The following is a 15,733-nucleotide window of genomic DNA, read 5'->3' as shown; positions in this document are numbered from 1 at the left end:
TTGGGTGAGTGCTGCCCTGGGAGCCAGCTCCGCTCCTGTCTGCTGCTCTTTGCCTGTGGGAGCTGCCTGCCTGCCTGCCCCTATTGGAGATCCAGAGTGGCTGGAGCCTCATGGAGTGGTTTATTTTGACTGAGCTGACTTCCAGCCAGCTTGTTTTCTCACAACTGCTCCTTCCAGCACAAGGGAAATAGGACACTGTGCTGAAGAGAAGGATCCAGATGTAGTATAGACCAAAACAGACTCCATAAAGAATGGGTTTCTGTTTGTGGTGGCCGCACAACCTCAACAGGAGCAGAAAAGCCTGGACAGACAGACAAAGGGAGCAGAAAAGCTATGACCAGGGCAAGAAGCCATGCTTGGCCAGGTGGCAGTGCCAGGACAGGACAGCCCCAAGGGGCAGATCTAGGACGTGAAAGAGAAATTGCACATGTGCAGCAGGATGCTTTGCCTTGCAGCTGCCAGACCCGAGTGTATCTACTTCCTTCCTTGGGCTCGGATGCAGCGGTCTGGGGACTCTGGGGACTCTGGAGCTGGGTGCATGCGCTCTCTGGTCTCTCCTCCTGTCGGGAAAGGTGGCGGATCACAGCGGGAGCAGTCTTGGCTTGCAGGAGGCGAGGGGATGCTCGCACACGTCTGGCTTGTTGACCAGAGGCTGAGCTGTCATAGGGTGCGGGGCCACTCACTGTGAGCACACACAGGGCAAGCAGAGAACGCTTTCGTGCCTACCGAGGTCTTTGCCCCAAGCATTTGCTGGCTCAGGCTGGTGCTGCCTGTTTTTGCTGACAGTGTGCCATGGGAGCTAATCCTGAAGGCTGCAGCATGCTGTCACATCAAATGCCCTGTGGGAAAGCAGTTTGCCTTGCACTGGTCACTGCCTGTTGCAGGCTGGCCGCACAGCCCCCTGCCTTACCCACCACCCTCCCATGGAAGGAGGCGGGTTGCTGTGTCCAACCTCTCCTTTAGGTCTGGGAGTTACAGCAGAGATATAACCCATCGCTACTGGAGCTAGAAAACAGCTGGTATGCCTGCAGTACAGGTGACCAGTGTGGGCAGCATCTCCCACTCACCTCTTGCTGGTGGGGTGAGCCTGTGGGCAGGTACCTGACCCCAGTTTGGCTGTGGGGCAGCCAGCTTGTGCCTAGCATTTGGCCTGAGGGATCTGTCACTTTTTCACTGTTTGCCCAGGCTGCAAACCCAGGCAGAGCTGGTTGTGCCTTGAATCAGCTTGTGGCTGTGCTTCAGTCAGGGCCTCAGTGTGGATTTTTGCCTAGGGAGTGGACAATGAGCAGGTTGTGGGTGTTCACAGAATGGTTGGATTTGGAAGGAACCTCTGGAGATCGTCTAGTCCAACCCAACTACTAAAGCAGGTTCACCAGAGCAGATCACACAGGAATGTGTCCAGGCGGGTTTTGAATGTCTCCAGAGAAGGAGACTCCACAGCCTCTCTGGGCAGCCTGTTCCAGGGCTCTGACACCCTCAGAGTAAAGAATTTTCTCCTCATGTTTAGATGGAACCTCCTGTGCTTCAGTCTGTGCCCCTTGCCCCTCATCCTATGGTTGGCACCGCTGAAAAGAGTTTAGTCCCATCCTCTTCACATCCACCCTTGAGATATTTATAAGCAAGAATAAGATCTCCTCTCAGCCTTCTCCAGACTGAACAGACACAGCTTTCTCAACCTTTCATCATAAGACAGGTGCTCCGGATGCCTCATCATCTTTGCAGCCGTGATGTTGTGGTGATGCTGAGCATTGCCCAAGCTGCTCTGGGCAGTGTTTGTGGTGGTGCCATGGTGCAGGCTGCAGCACAGGGCCAGGCTACAGCCTCACTGCCGGCTGTAGCACATAGTAGAGATAGGGTCAAGGTGTTGCCAGCCAATCCAGGTGTTTGGTACTGCCAGTGCCACGACAGAGTAGATGAAAGGACCCCGACAGCTCACGTTTCCCTGCTGAATATTTCATGAGAGCCCTGTGGGCGGCTGCTGGTTCTCCTGCTGTGTGGCTCCCACACTGACCCTCTCCATCCCCCCCAGGACATGCTCATGCAGCTGGCGAAGGCGGTGGCCAGTGCCGCTGCCACTCTCGTGCTCAAATCCAAGAACGTGGCTCAGAAAACAGAGGATGCAGCTCTGCAGACACAGGTGATCGCTGCTGCCACCCAGTGTGCCCTCTCCACCTCCCAGCTGGTGGCCTGCACCAAGGTAAGCAGCAAAGTTAACCCTTGTCTCAGTGTGGCTGCAAGTATCACCTGGCTGGTGGCAGCTCCACGGTGAGGTCATAGGCGTGCCAGGACCACACATCCTTGGGCAGGACATTTGGGGTCTGACACCAGAAGTGTGGGCTGCCTCAGGCCCTGCCAGTGTACCCAAGCATTGAATATCCTCTCTGGAGGAGCTGAATTTGGAGACAGTTGTCTCTGCACAGCTCTGACAAGGAGCCCACCATGCTCACTGCCCAGCCTTTCTCCTCTCCTCCAGGTAGTGGCTCCCACAATCAGCTCCCCAGTCTGCCAGGAGCAGCTGATCGAGGCTGGCAAGTTGGTGGCCAAGTCGGCGGAAGGTTGTGTGGAGGCCTCCAAGGCAGCCACCAGTGATGACCAGCTCCTGAAGCAGGTGGGGGTGGCAGCCACAGCTGTCACCCAGGCGCTGAATGACCTTCTGCAGCACATCAAGCAGCACGCCTTGGGCGGGCAGCCTATTGGGCGCTACGACCAGGCCACTGACACCATCCTCAACGTCACCGAGAACATATTCAGCTCCATGGGCGATGCTGGTGAGAGTGGCAGATGGCACCCACCACAGAGGATGGTGGACAAGGAGCTATCAGGGAGCCCATGGGACTTGCTAACAGGCCACCCTTCCTTTCTCTCCCAGGGGAAATGGTGCGTCAGGCTCGTATTCTGGCCCAGGCTACCTCTGATCTTGTCAACGCCATCAAAGCTGATGCAGAGGGAGAGACGGACCTGGAGAACTCACGCAAGCTGCTGAGTGCGGCCAAGATCCTGGCTGATGCCACTGCCAAGATGGTGGAGGCTGCAAAGGTCAGTGGTGCAGCACGGATGGACTTTGCTTTGGCCACCAGCCCCATCCAGCACTGTTGGCTCGGTACTGCAGAGGGGACAAGCAGCCCCTGGATGGGGGACCAGTTCTCAGAGCAAGGTCCTGCACTGAGTTGAGGACCTGTACAATGGAGTGGGGCTCCTCAAGCCGTGGATGGTAGCAGAGGAGCTGCTGCTGAGCTCTCCTGGCAAGGCTTTTGGCATCTCCCCAGTAGTCAGGCTGTCTGGGGATGCTGCTCAGCATCAGGCCAATGCACAGCTAGCTGCTGCTTCATGAAAACAGTGGACTTCGATGGCCCCTGAAAGGTGTGATGGGTTTCCTGATTTCTCCAGGGAGCTGCAGCCCACCCAGACAGTGAGGAGCAGCAGCAACGGCTCCGTGAGGCAGCAGAGGGGCTACGCATGGCAACCAACGCTGCAGCCCAGAATGCCATCAAGAAGAAGCTCGTGCACAAGCTAGAGGTGAGATGCTGGGCAAGGGGGAGGGTGCTGGGCTGTGGAGGATGAGGCAGTACTGTCAGTGAGGAAGACCTGGCCAGGAGCTTACACATCCCTACACTTTCCAAAGGGATAAAATCATTTTCATGTAGTGTCCATGCTGCACAGAGCCCTCTCTACTGCTCCTTTCCCATCCTGTCCCATCCCTTGCATACACCGTGTTGCTTTGGGACACTGGGCATTGAGGATGCTGGGGTGCCTCAGTATCGCAGGTGGAGGCAGAGGAGAAAATTTTAGGGGGTGCTGAGCCCTGGTGTGTGGCACGGGGACTCCGTCAGACTGCCCAGTGCTGACCCATTCCTTCCTCTGCCAGCACGCAGCCAAGCAAGCTGCCGCCTCCGCCACCCAGACCATCGCCGCCGCACAGCATGCAGCCTCCTCCAACAAGAACCCTGCCGCGCAGCAGCAGCTGGTGCAGAGCTGCAAGGTAAGGGCCCAGGCCTGATCCTGGGGTCTCCTGCACCACCTCTTACCGACCCTTCTCCCATCAGCCATGCCAGGGCTTTGTGCTTGGCTGCAGCAGACAGGCAGGACCTTGGGGTCCTCACACAGCTCCCCTGGGAGTTGATCTTTCAGTAATTGGACCTGGATTAGATCTATCTCCTCCTGGCCTGTTGGACCTGTTGGAGAGGGTCCAGAGGAAGCCACCAAGATGATCAGAGAGCTGGAACAGCTCTGCTGTGAGGACAGGCTGAGAGAGTTGGGGTTGTTCAGCCTGGAGAACAGAAAGCTCCAGGGAGACCTTATTGCAGCCTTTCGTACTTAAAAGGATGGGGACAAACATTTTAGCAGGGCCTGCTGTGATAGAACAAGTGGTGATAGTTTTAAACTGAAGGAGGGGAGATCCAGGCTGGACATGAGGAAGAAATGTTTTACACTGAGGGTGGTGACACACTGGCACAAGTTGCCCAGAGAGGTGGTTGATGCCCCATCCCTGGGGACACTCAATGTCAGGCTGGATGGGGCTCTGAGCAACCTGATCTGGGTGAAAATGTCCCTGCTCATTGCAGGGGGTTGAACTAGATGAGCTTTGAACATTCCTTCCAACCCAAACTGTTCTATGATTCTATGGCCAAGGCCCTCTGGTGATCCTCCTCTCTGGCAGGTGGTGGCAGAACAGATCCCAATGCTGGTGCAAGGCGTACGAGGAAGCCAGTCCCAGCCGGACAGCCCCAGCGCCCAGCTGGCTCTCATTGCTGCCAGCCAGAACTTCCTGCAGGTACTCGCACCCCCCAGAGCCTCCTGCCTCAGCTCTGGCATTACAGCGTTCCTACCACACCTGGGATACTGGGAAACCTATACGAGGGCAGCAGAGAGATGCTGTATGTTTGTCCCCTTCTCACTGCTTTTTCTTTTGGTTTGGCAGCCTGGTGGGAAGATGGTAGCTGCAGCCAAGGCCACCGTCCCTACCATCACAGACCAAGCCTCCGCCATGCAGCTCAGCCAGTGTGCCAAGAACTTGGCCGCAGCTCTGGCTGAGCTCCGCACGGCTGCCCAGAAGGTGAGAGGCTGGGTCCTGTCCTGCAGTGGGACCCTGGCTGTGCAGAGCAGGGGGGACAGTGAGGATGGCCCAATGGTGGGTCATGGTCTCTGCTACAGCAGGGTGAGCTTAGCAGTTGCCTTGCTCACCTTCCATTCTCCTCCATCGCAGGCTCAGGAGGCATGTGGACCTCTGGAGATAGACTCAGCACTGGGTCTGGTGCAGAGCCTGGAGAGGGACTTGCAGGAAGCCAAGGCAGCTGCCCGCGATGGCAAGCTCAAGCCTCTGCCGGGAGAGACGGTGAGGACGTGGGGAAGGGTGATGTGTGTGATGTAGGGTGAGCACTGTGGCAGGGGAACCCCCAGAAGGTGCGGCCCACCAGCAGTGTCCCCACTCATCCCCCTGCAGATGGAGAAATGTGCCCAGGACCTGGGGAACAGCACAAAAGCCGTCAGCTCTGCCATCGCTCACCTGCTGGGAGAGGTGGCCCAGGGCAACGAGAACTACACAGGTACTGGCTTCCACACCAGGGCTGGGAGAGGAGAAGGGGCTGTGCTGGCACCCACTGACCTCTCCATCCCCGCAGGGATCGCTGCCCGAGAGGTGGCCCAGGCCCTGCGCTCGCTCAGCCAGGCTGCCCGCGGTGTGGCAGCCAGCACCCCCGACCCGCAGGCGCAGAGCGCCATGCTGGAGTGCGCCAGCGATGTCATGGATAAAGCCAACAACCTCATTGAGGAGGCGCGGAAAGCGGTGGCCAAGCCCGGTGACCCTGAGAGCCAGCAACGCCTGGCCCAGGTAGGGAGAATGGGTACCCCTGTGCCCCCTGCCAGCCCTTGGGAAGGGTATGGGGCTGGCCAGGGGAAGGTGACCACTCTTTGCTTCTCCACAGGTGGCCAAAGCAGTGTCACAGGCCCTGAGCCGCTGCGTTAACTGTCTGCCGGGCCAGCGGGACGTGGATGCTGCCATCCGCATGGTGGGAGAGGCCAGCAAGAGGCTGCTCGCGGATTCGGTGAGCTGGGGCAGGGTGGGAGGGAAGGGGGAAGCTTTGTAGGGATGTGAGCCGGTCTGTCCACACTGGGTTCTTCTCTAGTGTGTCCCTAAGCATGTGCCAGATCTTCATCCTCCATCTCCATCCTTCTCACTGTCTCTCCTAACCATTCTTCTTGCCTCCAGTTCCCTCCCAGCACCAAGACCTTCCAGGAGGCGCAGAGCCAGCTGAACCGGGCGGCCGCAGGGCTCAACCAGTCTGCCAATGAGCTGGTGCAGGCATCGCGTGGCACCCCTCAAGACCTGGCCAAGTCCTCTGGCAAATTTGGGCAGGACTTCAATGAGTTCCTGCAGGCAGGAGTGGAGATGGCCAGCCTGTCCCCGGTGAGAGCAAATACCTGTTGTGGGGTCCTGAGTTTGGTGAGAGGTTTGGGATGCCTGAGAAGTTGGCTGACAACAGGTAGGGGTAGCCAGGTAGAGGTGGTTAGGGTTGCTGTTGGCCAACACAGCCGGTGAAATGGGGTCTGGAGCTGTGCAAAACTGCAGCAGCAGGGAGGAAGTGGCTTGGGTCAGTTCAGCGACCATTGCCACCATATCATCACTGTTGGCGGATGAGTTGTATCAAGGGAACTGGTTCAGCGTGAAAACCACTGGAGAAGACTAACAGTGGGCATGGAGATTGGAAAACTGCTGCAGGTAACTCTTCTTGGTGCCTTGCAGAATAAGGAAGACCAGGCACAGGTGGTGTCGAACTTGAAGAGCATCTCCATGTCCTCCAGCAAGCTGCTGCTGGCTGCAAAGGCGCTCTCCGCCGACCCCACAGCCCCCAACCTCAAGAATCAGCTGGCGGCAGCAGCACGGTAGGACAAACTGCTCCCTGTGAGCTGCAGCAGTGGGGCCGGGTGGTAGGGCTGGCCTTGATCCGTGGGTCTTTCTCCCTTTTCCACATCAGGGCTGTGACCGACAGCATTAACCAGCTGATCACCATGTGCACCCAGCAGGCACCAGGCCAGAAGGAGTGTGACAATGCCCTGCGGGAGCTGGAGGTGAGAAGCTGCATCTTGCTGAGGGAGTGGAGGGGCTGGAATCGTGGGGAGGGGGAACCTGCATCCTACTGCAAGGGGCAAGAGGGAGCGAAGAGGAGGGGCACATGGAGGGCACGGACCCTTCCCTTGGATGTGACACTTGTGTTCCTGCAGACGGTGAAGGAGCTATTGGAGAACCCCACCCAAACCGTCAATGACATGTCCTACTTTAATTGCCTTGACAGCGTCATGGAGAACTCCAAGGTGAGCCCTGAGCCAGAAGTGGAGGTTTGGGGAAGGATAAGGAAGGTTTGGGAAAGTCGTGGGGGCAAAGGGAAAGGTGATTCCTCCCCTGTTGGTGAAGCACAGTGAGCTCTGAGCTTGGGAGCACTGTGGGAGCAGGAGGTGGTCTCCATAACTGATGTATGGTGTGTCCTGCAGGTGCTGGGTGAGTCCATGGCCGGCATCTCCCAGAATGCCAAGAACAGCAAACTGCCTGAGTTTGGTGAATCCATCAGTGCCGCCTCCAAAGCTCTCTGTGGGCTGACGGAGGCAGCTGCCCAGGTGAGATGTATTCATCTCTGATGATGTCCTATCCCTGAGCATTACCTCTGGTTTGTAGTTGCCATACAGACCCCTCGCCTGGCCCTTTGGGATGGTGTTACCAGTCTCTTCCACAGCCTGTGCCTGTTCTGAGCCTCCCTGCCATGTGCGAGCTTGCTCTCACCACCTCTCTCATGCTCCTAGGCTGCCTACCTCGTGGGTGTCTCAGACCCCAACAGCCAGGCTGGACAGCAGGGCTTGGTAGACCCCACTCAGTTTGCCAGAGCCAACCAAGCCATCCAGATGGCCTGCCAGAACCTGGTGGACCCAGCCTGTACCCAGTCCCAGGTGAGTATGAGACAGGGCACTGTTACAGCCATTTTTTTGCACAAAAGGGATGAGGCTAGTGAGGAGAGCTGTGTCCCAAGAGCTGGCCAAGGTTATGGCTAGTATCTCATCAGGCCTCATCAGCCATACTGGGCACCAGCTGACAGCTTTGGTGCAATGGTAACAGTCCAGCTGGAGGATTGTATGGGTTGTGCAGGACCTTGGTGAACCTTCTTGGGTCCCAAGAGGGAACCCTGCGGTCACTGGTGCCCCACGTGGGGTTGGTGGGAAGAGAGAGCTGTGGGGATGGGAAGAGATGGTGGATCCTACCTCACCCTGCTCTTCCCTGCAGGTGCTGTCAGCAGCCACCATCGTAGCGAAGCACACCTCAGCCCTGTGCAACACGTGCCGCCTGGCCTCCTCCCGCACCGCCAACCCCGTGGCCAAGCGCCAGTTTGTCCAATCGGCCAAGGAGGTGGCCAACAGCACCGCCAACCTGGTGAAGACCATCAAGGTGCAGTCTCCCTGCTGGGACACGATGGTGGGGATGGAATTTGGGGTATGGTGGGGTCTGGATAACTGCCCTGGCCTCTCCACACCAGGCCCTCGATGGCGAGTTCAACGAAGAGAACCGGGAGCGGTGCCGTGCTGCCACTGCCCCTCTCATAGAGGCCGTGGATAACCTGACAGCCTTTGCCTCCAACCCGGAGTTTGCCACCGTTCCTGCCCAGATCAGCCCAGAGGTGGGATGCCACGGGGGCCAGGGGGATGTGGCTTGGCTGTGATGGGGGCTGCTGAAAGGTGGGGAGGAACTGTGTCTCCTCCCGAGCTTGGGATGGAGTCCCAGTATGGGTCTGGTGCCTTTGGGTGGTGTGATGGAGAGGTGGCAGCAAGCCCTGGGATTTGGGGGGCTGCTCTGCATGAGGGTTGCAGGAGAGGGAGTAACTTCCCATGCACAATCCCTGGCACACCTCAGCGACCCATTGTCTCCCTGTGCAGGGGCGCAGAGCCATGGAGCCCATTGTCTCTTCAGCCAAAACCATGCTGGAGAGCTCTGCCGGTCTCATCCAGACTGCCCGCTCTCTGGCTGTCAACCCCAAGGATCCACCACAGTGGTCAGTGCTGGCCGGTCACTCTCGCACCGTCTCAGACTCCATCAAGAAGCTAATCACCAACATGAGGTGAGGAGAGTCCTGCCTCCTTGGCTGTGGCCTTGTCTGTGATGGCAGGTACCCCTGCTCTGACCAAGCATCCCTAGGGATGTTTTGGCTCATCTTCTTGACCACTACCAGTCGGGGGGAGTCAAGGGATGGGATGAAAGACACTGTCCCTCTTGTCCTGCGTGGGAGCTGCTCCTCCAGCCTTCTTGTGGGTGAATGGGAACGCGTGCCAGTATATCCAGCCTCTATGATGCTGGTTTGCCCAAGGCTGGGAGAAGGATCCTGCTCACCACACCAGCCAAGGCTGAAGGCAGAGAGTTGGCATAATGCCTTCTAGTACTGGGCTGAAGAGGCCTGGAGAAGAGAAGGCTCCAGAGAGACCTTGTTGTGGCCTTTCAGGACTTAAATGGAGCCTGTAAGAAACATGGGGACAGACTTTTTAGCAGGGCCTGTTGCGATAGGACAAGTGGTGATAGTTTTAAACTAAAGGCGGGGAGATTCAGACTAGGCATAAGGAAGAAATTTTTTACAATAAGGATGGTAAAATACTGGCCCAGGTTGCCCAGAGAGGTGGTTGATGCCCCATCCCCGGAGACATCCAAGGCCAGCTTGACAGGGCTCTGAGCAACCTGATCTAGTTGCAGATTGCAGGGGAGTTGGACTAGATGATCTTTGAACATCCCTTCCAAGCCAAGCTATTCTATGATTCTGTGATCTGTCTGTCATGCAGGGACAAAGCTCCAGGACAGCGGGAGTGTGACGAGGCCATCGAGGTGCTGAACAGGTGCATGCGGGAGGTGGACCAGGCCTCCCTCGCTGCCATCAGCCAGCAGCTGGCCCCCCGAGAAGATATCTCCCAGGAGGTGGGTCAGGGATGCACTGCTGCAAACTCAGCAAGCGCAGGCGGCCTTCCCCAGCAGTGTGCGGTGACCCCAGCCCTGCTGCAGCCTCACACAACATTCTCTCTTTGTAACAGGCTCTGCACAACCAGATGATCACTGCTGTCCAGGAGATCAGCAACCTGATTGAGCCCGTGGCCAGCGCAGCACGGGCTGAGGCCTCACAGCTGGGACACAAGGTAACCCAGGGATGGGGAGCTGCTGATGGGGTGCTCAGTGGATGTCAGGAGCTCACGGTTTGGAGGAAAAAGCACAAGGCAGCCAGGGTTGGAAGCTGCTGATGCTGACACTACTCTTCTCTAGGTATCCCAGATGGCTCAGTACTTTGAGCCGCTGATTATGGCAGCAATCGGCGCTGCCTCCAAAACACCCAACCACCAGCAGCAGATGAACCTCCTGGACCAGACCAAAACACTGGCTGAATCTGCACTGCAGATGCTGTACACGGCCAAGGAGGCTGGTGGGAACCCCAAGGTGAGCAGGAGGGGCACGTGTCTGTGGTGTGCACCACTTCACGTGTGGTGCCCTGTGGTGCACAAGCATGTGCTGGACGTGGAAACCTGGAGTAAGTGTGCAGCATCCCTGTTGGGAGATGAGCTGCTGCCTACATTCCCTCACTATGTCTTGCCCTTGCAGCAAGCTGCCCATACCCAGGAGGCTCTGGAGGAGGCCGTGCAGATGATGAAGGAAGCAGTGGAGGACCTGACCACCACCCTGAATGAGGCAGCCAGTGCTGCAGGTGTCGTGGGGGGCATGGTGGACTCCATCACCCAGGCCATCAACCAGGTGAGTGCAGTGAGGAGTGGACCTGGCCAGGGCTGGAGATGGGGGAGAGGAAAGCTCAGAGTCAAAACTTAGAAGGAATCTGGGCTGGGCCTGGAGCCAGAGTCTCACAATGGTCTTTTACAGCTGGACGAGGTGCCGATGGGCGAGCCAGAGGGGTCCTTTGTGGACTACCAGACCACTATGGTGAAGACAGCCAAGGCCATCGCAGTGACTGTGCAGGAGATGGTGGGTGCAAGCAAGCCTGTCACTGCAGAAAACACTGCCTGCCACCCAGGCAGCGCGGTCATCCTCCTTGCTTCCCCATTCACAGTGTAGGGCCCTTCCAACTTCTGCTTCTTCTTCCATCGGCAGGTCACCAAATCCACCACCAACCCAGATGAGCTGGGCATACTCGCCAACCAGCTCACCAACGACTATGGACAGCTGGCACAAGAAGCCAAGCTGGCTGCACTCACTGCCGAAAATGAAGAGGTACAAGCATGGAGGGCACTCCTGGAGTGTGCTGTGGGGCAGAGCAGGGTGTGATGAGTGTAAGAGCAGAGGAGAGCGACACTCAAATCTCCCATCAGAGCTGGGGACAGGCAGCATTCACGCCTTCCCTGCAACACAGTGTGGAAACACACAGCAAAGCCATGTTTCCTTTTTTCCCCTCCTGAGTGAGGGAATTGGGTGAGAGGAGCTGCGCAAAGGTTGCCGGTGTTCCCCAGAGGGTATCCTGGATGTGGAGCTTCATTCCCTGCTGGCTCTCTCATACATGTGTTCCTCTACAGATCGGCTCCCACATCAAGCGTCGGGTGCAGGAGCTGGGTCACGGCTGTGCTGCCCTGGTGACCAAGGCTGGAGCCCTGCAATGCAGCCCCAGCGATGCCTACACCAAGAAGGAACTGATAGAGAGCGCACGCAAGGTTTCTGAGAAGGTAAATGGTCCAGAGAGAGGGGTGGTGGTGTGGTCAGGTGGGAGGGATGCTGGATTGAGCCACGTGCCCTTGGAGCCACCACACTGGGTTCTTCCCTGGTTGTGTTGGTCTCTGTTGGGTCTCGCAGCCACAATCACCCTGCCCAGCTGGCAGGATGGAGGAATGATCCCCCTCTCCAGACACTGTAACAGCAGCTGGTGCTGTGATGGGTGGGTGTGACATCCAGGGACTGCCTGCTGATGTTCTCATGGTGACCTGCCAGGGTAGACTGATGGACACACTGCTGGGTGGGCATAGCCTTTGCTGTGTCTGCAGCCAAGCCAGCAGCTCATGCTGGGTAATCAGTCTCCCCACCATCTATTGCTGGTGTGGAAAGCATCCTGTCCATCAGTCAATCTAAAGAATGTGCTTCTGAATCACATATGAAAACATGGCTAAAAAACTCTTGTAGATAAGGGCAGCGATAGAGCAGCAAGGCTCATAAGCAAGCATAGAAAAGCAAGACTTGTTAATAGTGCCTGGCACATGCCTGCATGCTCAGGACCGTCTGCAGGTCCTTCCTTTCTAAGGCTGTTTTCCCTCAGGAAACCTCTATGAGTACTTGCCCAAGTACAGAAATTGAGTTTAGCAGCTAAAGAAGGAATGAGCTGCCATGTTCTAATGTCCATCGTGCAAACCTTACTCATTTGGAAACTAGCGGAGTCCAAAATCTTCTGAGCCCCCGAACACGATAGATACAGTGTAAAAACAAATAAGTAGAAGACAAAAAGGAGTGTCCAGACCATGCGATTCTAATTCCTTAGTGTGAAGCGTCACCATCCTGGGAGGTGCTGGAGGAATGTGCGGTGGGGGTTTCCTGAACCTGCTCTGCTCCCCAGTCACTCTGCTCATACCCCGCAGGTGTCTCACGTGCTGGCAGCCCTGCAGGCTGGGAACCGCGGGACACAAGCTTGCATCACAGCAGCCAGCGCTGTCTCCGGCATCATTGCTGACCTAGACACCACCATCATGTTTGCCACGGCAGGAACCCTCAACCGGGAGAACTCGGAGACCTTTGCTGACCACAGGTACCAGGACACTTCAGCCCCTGCTTAGTCAGAGGTGGGGTGTCAGACTGTGTCCCATGGTCTCCAGTGTTTCTGAGCTGTGGACCAGCTCCAAGGAGAGCTACAAGTTCAGATCACGCTGGCTCAGTTTCCCCTTCAGCTTGTGCATACAAAAGGCAGAGTCCACAGTGTCTGTACACCCCAAGGACCATGTGTGCGTGTAGAGGTCTGTGTCCTCTCTGACTACCTTCTTGTCCCCAGGGAGGGCATCTTGAAGACAGCCAAGGCACTGGTGGAGGACACCAAAGTGTTAGTGCAAAATGCCACAGCCAGCCAGGAGAAGCTAGCCCAGGCTGCCCAGTCCTCTGTGTCCACCATCACTCGCCTGGCAGAGGTGGTGAAGCTGGGTGCTGCCAGCCTGGGTTCTGAAGACCCGGAGACTCAGGTGGGATGGAGTGTGTAGGGTGAATGGAGGCTGCTCGTAGCTTGCTTGAAGGGGTTGCGGGTTGCATGTGTCATGTGGTGCCCTGACATCCTATGTGTTGTGGAGAGGGCTGGCTGGGCTTTTTCTGGTTCTGGTTAAGCTGGACTCCCTGTGTGCCCAAATTTCTCACTGATGGGCCACACCACCCCTAGACTGAGTGTGACTGTAGCCATGCCATTGCCCCGGTCTTGCTCTCCCCAGGTGGTCCTGATCAATGCTGTGAAGGATGTGGCCAAGGCACTTGGAGACCTGATTGGTGCCACCAAGGCAGCTGCTGGCAAAGCTGGGGATGACCCTGCTGTCTACCAGCTGAAGAACTCTGCCAAGGTCTGAGCTGGGTGTGATGGGAAGGGGGGCTGCAGAAAGAGCAGGGGGACTTCTCTGCCTGTATAGAGACAATCAGAGCAAGAGGGAGGGAGTGATACATAACAGGTGGGACACAAGATGCAGACGCGGCATTGATAGGAGAACAAGATGCGGTGGTGTGAGTGAAGCATTGGGACAGGGCTGTTTTGGACCAAGCAATGAGGGAGGGACAGGTGCCAGCAGCAGCCCAGAGTTTGTGTGGGGCTTCACCTCGCTCTCTTCCTTCTACAGGTGATGGTGACAAACGTCACTTCCTTGCTGAAGACCGTGAAGGCCGTCGAGGATGAGGCCACAAAGGGAACTCGGGCGCTGGAGGCCACAATCGAGCACATACGCCAGGAGCTGGCAGTGAGTACAGCCGTGGTGCTGTGACTGCTGTCCCTCCTGCCCACTGCCCCGGGACTCACTGCTGCATCTCGCCTTGCAGGTCTTCTCTTCCCCTGTGCCTCCTGCCAAGGTCTCCACCCCAGAGGACTTCATCCGTATGACGAAAGGCATCACGATGGCCACAGCCAAAGCGGTAGCCGCTGGCAACTCATGTCGGCAGGAGGACGTCATCGCCACAGCCAACCTGAGCCGCCGTGCCATCGCGGATATGCTGCGCGCCTGCAAGGTGGGGCAGGCAGGGAACGTGCATCTAGCACGGGTTTGTGGGTGCCAGCAGGGGTGATGCTGGATGTGATTTGGGGCTTCCCTGTCTCTGGGTTCCAGGAAGCTGCCTACCACCCGGAGGTGAGCGGGGATGTGCGGCAGCGGGCGCTGCGCTTTGGCAAGGAGTGTGCTGATGGCTACCTGGAGCTGTTGGAGCACGTGCTGGTGGTGAGTATCCCTGCCCCCTTTCCCAGGGTGGGCAGAGGCTGCCCATGGATGCCAGGGTTGTCCCCAAATCCCCAAGGTCCTCCGGGCTCTATGTTTCCTCCTGCTGAGGTCTCTGCACGATCCCCTTCACGGTGCAGAGCGTGTGGCCAAGCCCTGCCGTGGAAGCAGATGTCAGAGAGATGAACAGGCTCTGAAGAAAGGTATTTGGCTAACAACAGATGGAGATTAAATAGCCATAAACAAATAGAGGCTGGAAATTTGACAACATGGGAGCAAAATCCTGAAGCAGCTTCCAGTAAAAGTGGTGGGAGTAAGAGACTTCAGGCAGTGTATAAACAGAGCTCGTTAAGCTTGTGGCAGAGTGGGAGATGGGCAATAGCAGAGGTGATGACTGCAAGCACCAGCTGCACCCTTTTGATCTGATCTTCCTCTGAGTCCTCCAGAGGACTTCAGCTGGGCTGCTTTAATTAGCTGTCCTACAAGATAAGTGCAATTCAGAAGCAAAGTAGGACCATAAAGCAGTAGAAAGGATTCAGTGAGATCCTTCCAGTGGTTTGCGTTCTTGGCGAGGTCACAGAAGTGGAGTAAAGGATGCTGGAGGGATGCATAGATCCAGCCCGCAGAGCTGCAAGGGCCCTCAGACTGAGGTCAGGAAAAAGTCTGAGGGCAAGTAAGCCCTGCAGCAAGGTTTCATTAACCTGGTTAGACGTACTTCATGAGAATCTCTTGTTCAGGTCCACCAGGTACCAGGTGGTGAGCTCTGACTGCGGTTTCCTGTAGGGAAAGACCCTTTAGGCAGAAGGTAACCAGTGCTGGCAGCACAAAGGGAAGGCAGGAGGGAATCGATGGCTAGAAATTGAAGCTGGGCAGCGATGAAGGGTGGTTTTATCCACAGGAGTTAACCACAGGGGTGCAGTTCCAAGGGGAGCAGTGAGTTTTCCATCCACTGCATCTAGATCAAATGTCTGTCTGGAAGATGCTTTAGCAACACGTGAGTCATGGCAGCCAAGGCGGGAGTGCTGAGGAGAAATTCTCTGGCTGACCTGTTGTTAACAGATGATTCGAGCTAATTAATGACTCCGTGTGGCAGTGCCTGAGGTCAGCCTGCTTGCAGGAACATGCTATTCCACTGCATTTTGGGTGTAACTGTCCAGCTGCCATGTGACGTCTCTTGAATACCATATGTTGGTACATCCCATGAAATGCTCACTGGAGGTTCATCTTAGTAAGCTCGAAGCCTCCAGGGTGCCCTCAGCTCCAGACAGGAACCATTTAGCAGTTTTAAACATGTTGTCAGAGCAGAGAGCAGACCTAATAACGTGGCGTTTAGTCTGGATGCACT

At 56.7% G+C, this 15,733-nt stretch overlaps 1 protein-coding gene across 1 annotated transcript in view; it reads left to right on the top strand.

The window, feature by feature from the left end:
• Nucleotides 1-15,733, top strand: part of TLN1 (talin 1) — a 37,232-nt gene that overhangs the window by 15,537 nt on the left and 5,962 nt on the right. The window contains exons 18-50 of the mRNA XM_080362388.1: nucleotides 2,030-2,197; nucleotides 2,474-2,768; nucleotides 2,870-3,036; nucleotides 3,388-3,516; nucleotides 3,866-3,979; nucleotides 4,658-4,771; nucleotides 4,919-5,053; nucleotides 5,204-5,332; nucleotides 5,441-5,543; nucleotides 5,619-5,827; nucleotides 5,922-6,041; nucleotides 6,206-6,403; nucleotides 6,740-6,879; nucleotides 6,972-7,065; nucleotides 7,219-7,308; nucleotides 7,486-7,608; nucleotides 7,792-7,935; nucleotides 8,267-8,428; nucleotides 8,517-8,657; nucleotides 8,914-9,095; nucleotides 9,805-9,937; nucleotides 10,051-10,152; nucleotides 10,277-10,447; nucleotides 10,610-10,759; nucleotides 10,883-10,984; nucleotides 11,111-11,230; nucleotides 11,530-11,676; nucleotides 12,577-12,743; nucleotides 12,984-13,167; nucleotides 13,408-13,533; nucleotides 13,804-13,920; nucleotides 14,000-14,185; nucleotides 14,284-14,391. Coding sequence (XP_080218514.1) covers nucleotides 2,030-2,197; nucleotides 2,474-2,768; nucleotides 2,870-3,036; nucleotides 3,388-3,516; nucleotides 3,866-3,979; nucleotides 4,658-4,771; nucleotides 4,919-5,053; nucleotides 5,204-5,332; nucleotides 5,441-5,543; nucleotides 5,619-5,827; nucleotides 5,922-6,041; nucleotides 6,206-6,403; nucleotides 6,740-6,879; nucleotides 6,972-7,065; nucleotides 7,219-7,308; nucleotides 7,486-7,608; nucleotides 7,792-7,935; nucleotides 8,267-8,428; nucleotides 8,517-8,657; nucleotides 8,914-9,095; nucleotides 9,805-9,937; nucleotides 10,051-10,152; nucleotides 10,277-10,447; nucleotides 10,610-10,759; nucleotides 10,883-10,984; nucleotides 11,111-11,230; nucleotides 11,530-11,676; nucleotides 12,577-12,743; nucleotides 12,984-13,167; nucleotides 13,408-13,533; nucleotides 13,804-13,920; nucleotides 14,000-14,185; nucleotides 14,284-14,391 — 4,770 coding nt within the window. The remainder of the gene's footprint in view (nucleotides 1-2,029; nucleotides 2,198-2,473; nucleotides 2,769-2,869; nucleotides 3,037-3,387; nucleotides 3,517-3,865; nucleotides 3,980-4,657; nucleotides 4,772-4,918; nucleotides 5,054-5,203; nucleotides 5,333-5,440; nucleotides 5,544-5,618; nucleotides 5,828-5,921; nucleotides 6,042-6,205; nucleotides 6,404-6,739; nucleotides 6,880-6,971; nucleotides 7,066-7,218; nucleotides 7,309-7,485; nucleotides 7,609-7,791; nucleotides 7,936-8,266; nucleotides 8,429-8,516; nucleotides 8,658-8,913; nucleotides 9,096-9,804; nucleotides 9,938-10,050; nucleotides 10,153-10,276; nucleotides 10,448-10,609; nucleotides 10,760-10,882; nucleotides 10,985-11,110; nucleotides 11,231-11,529; nucleotides 11,677-12,576; nucleotides 12,744-12,983; nucleotides 13,168-13,407; nucleotides 13,534-13,803; nucleotides 13,921-13,999; nucleotides 14,186-14,283; nucleotides 14,392-15,733) is intronic.

This window comes from Nesoenas mayeri (assembly GCF_963082525.1).
Source record: "Nesoenas mayeri genome assembly, chromosome: Z".
In the NCBI taxonomy this organism is placed as follows: domain Eukaryota; kingdom Metazoa; phylum Chordata; class Aves; order Columbiformes; family Columbidae; genus Nesoenas; species Nesoenas mayeri.
Note: the sequence above shows the minus strand (reverse complement) of the source record. Positions and strands in the feature narration are given on the sequence as shown.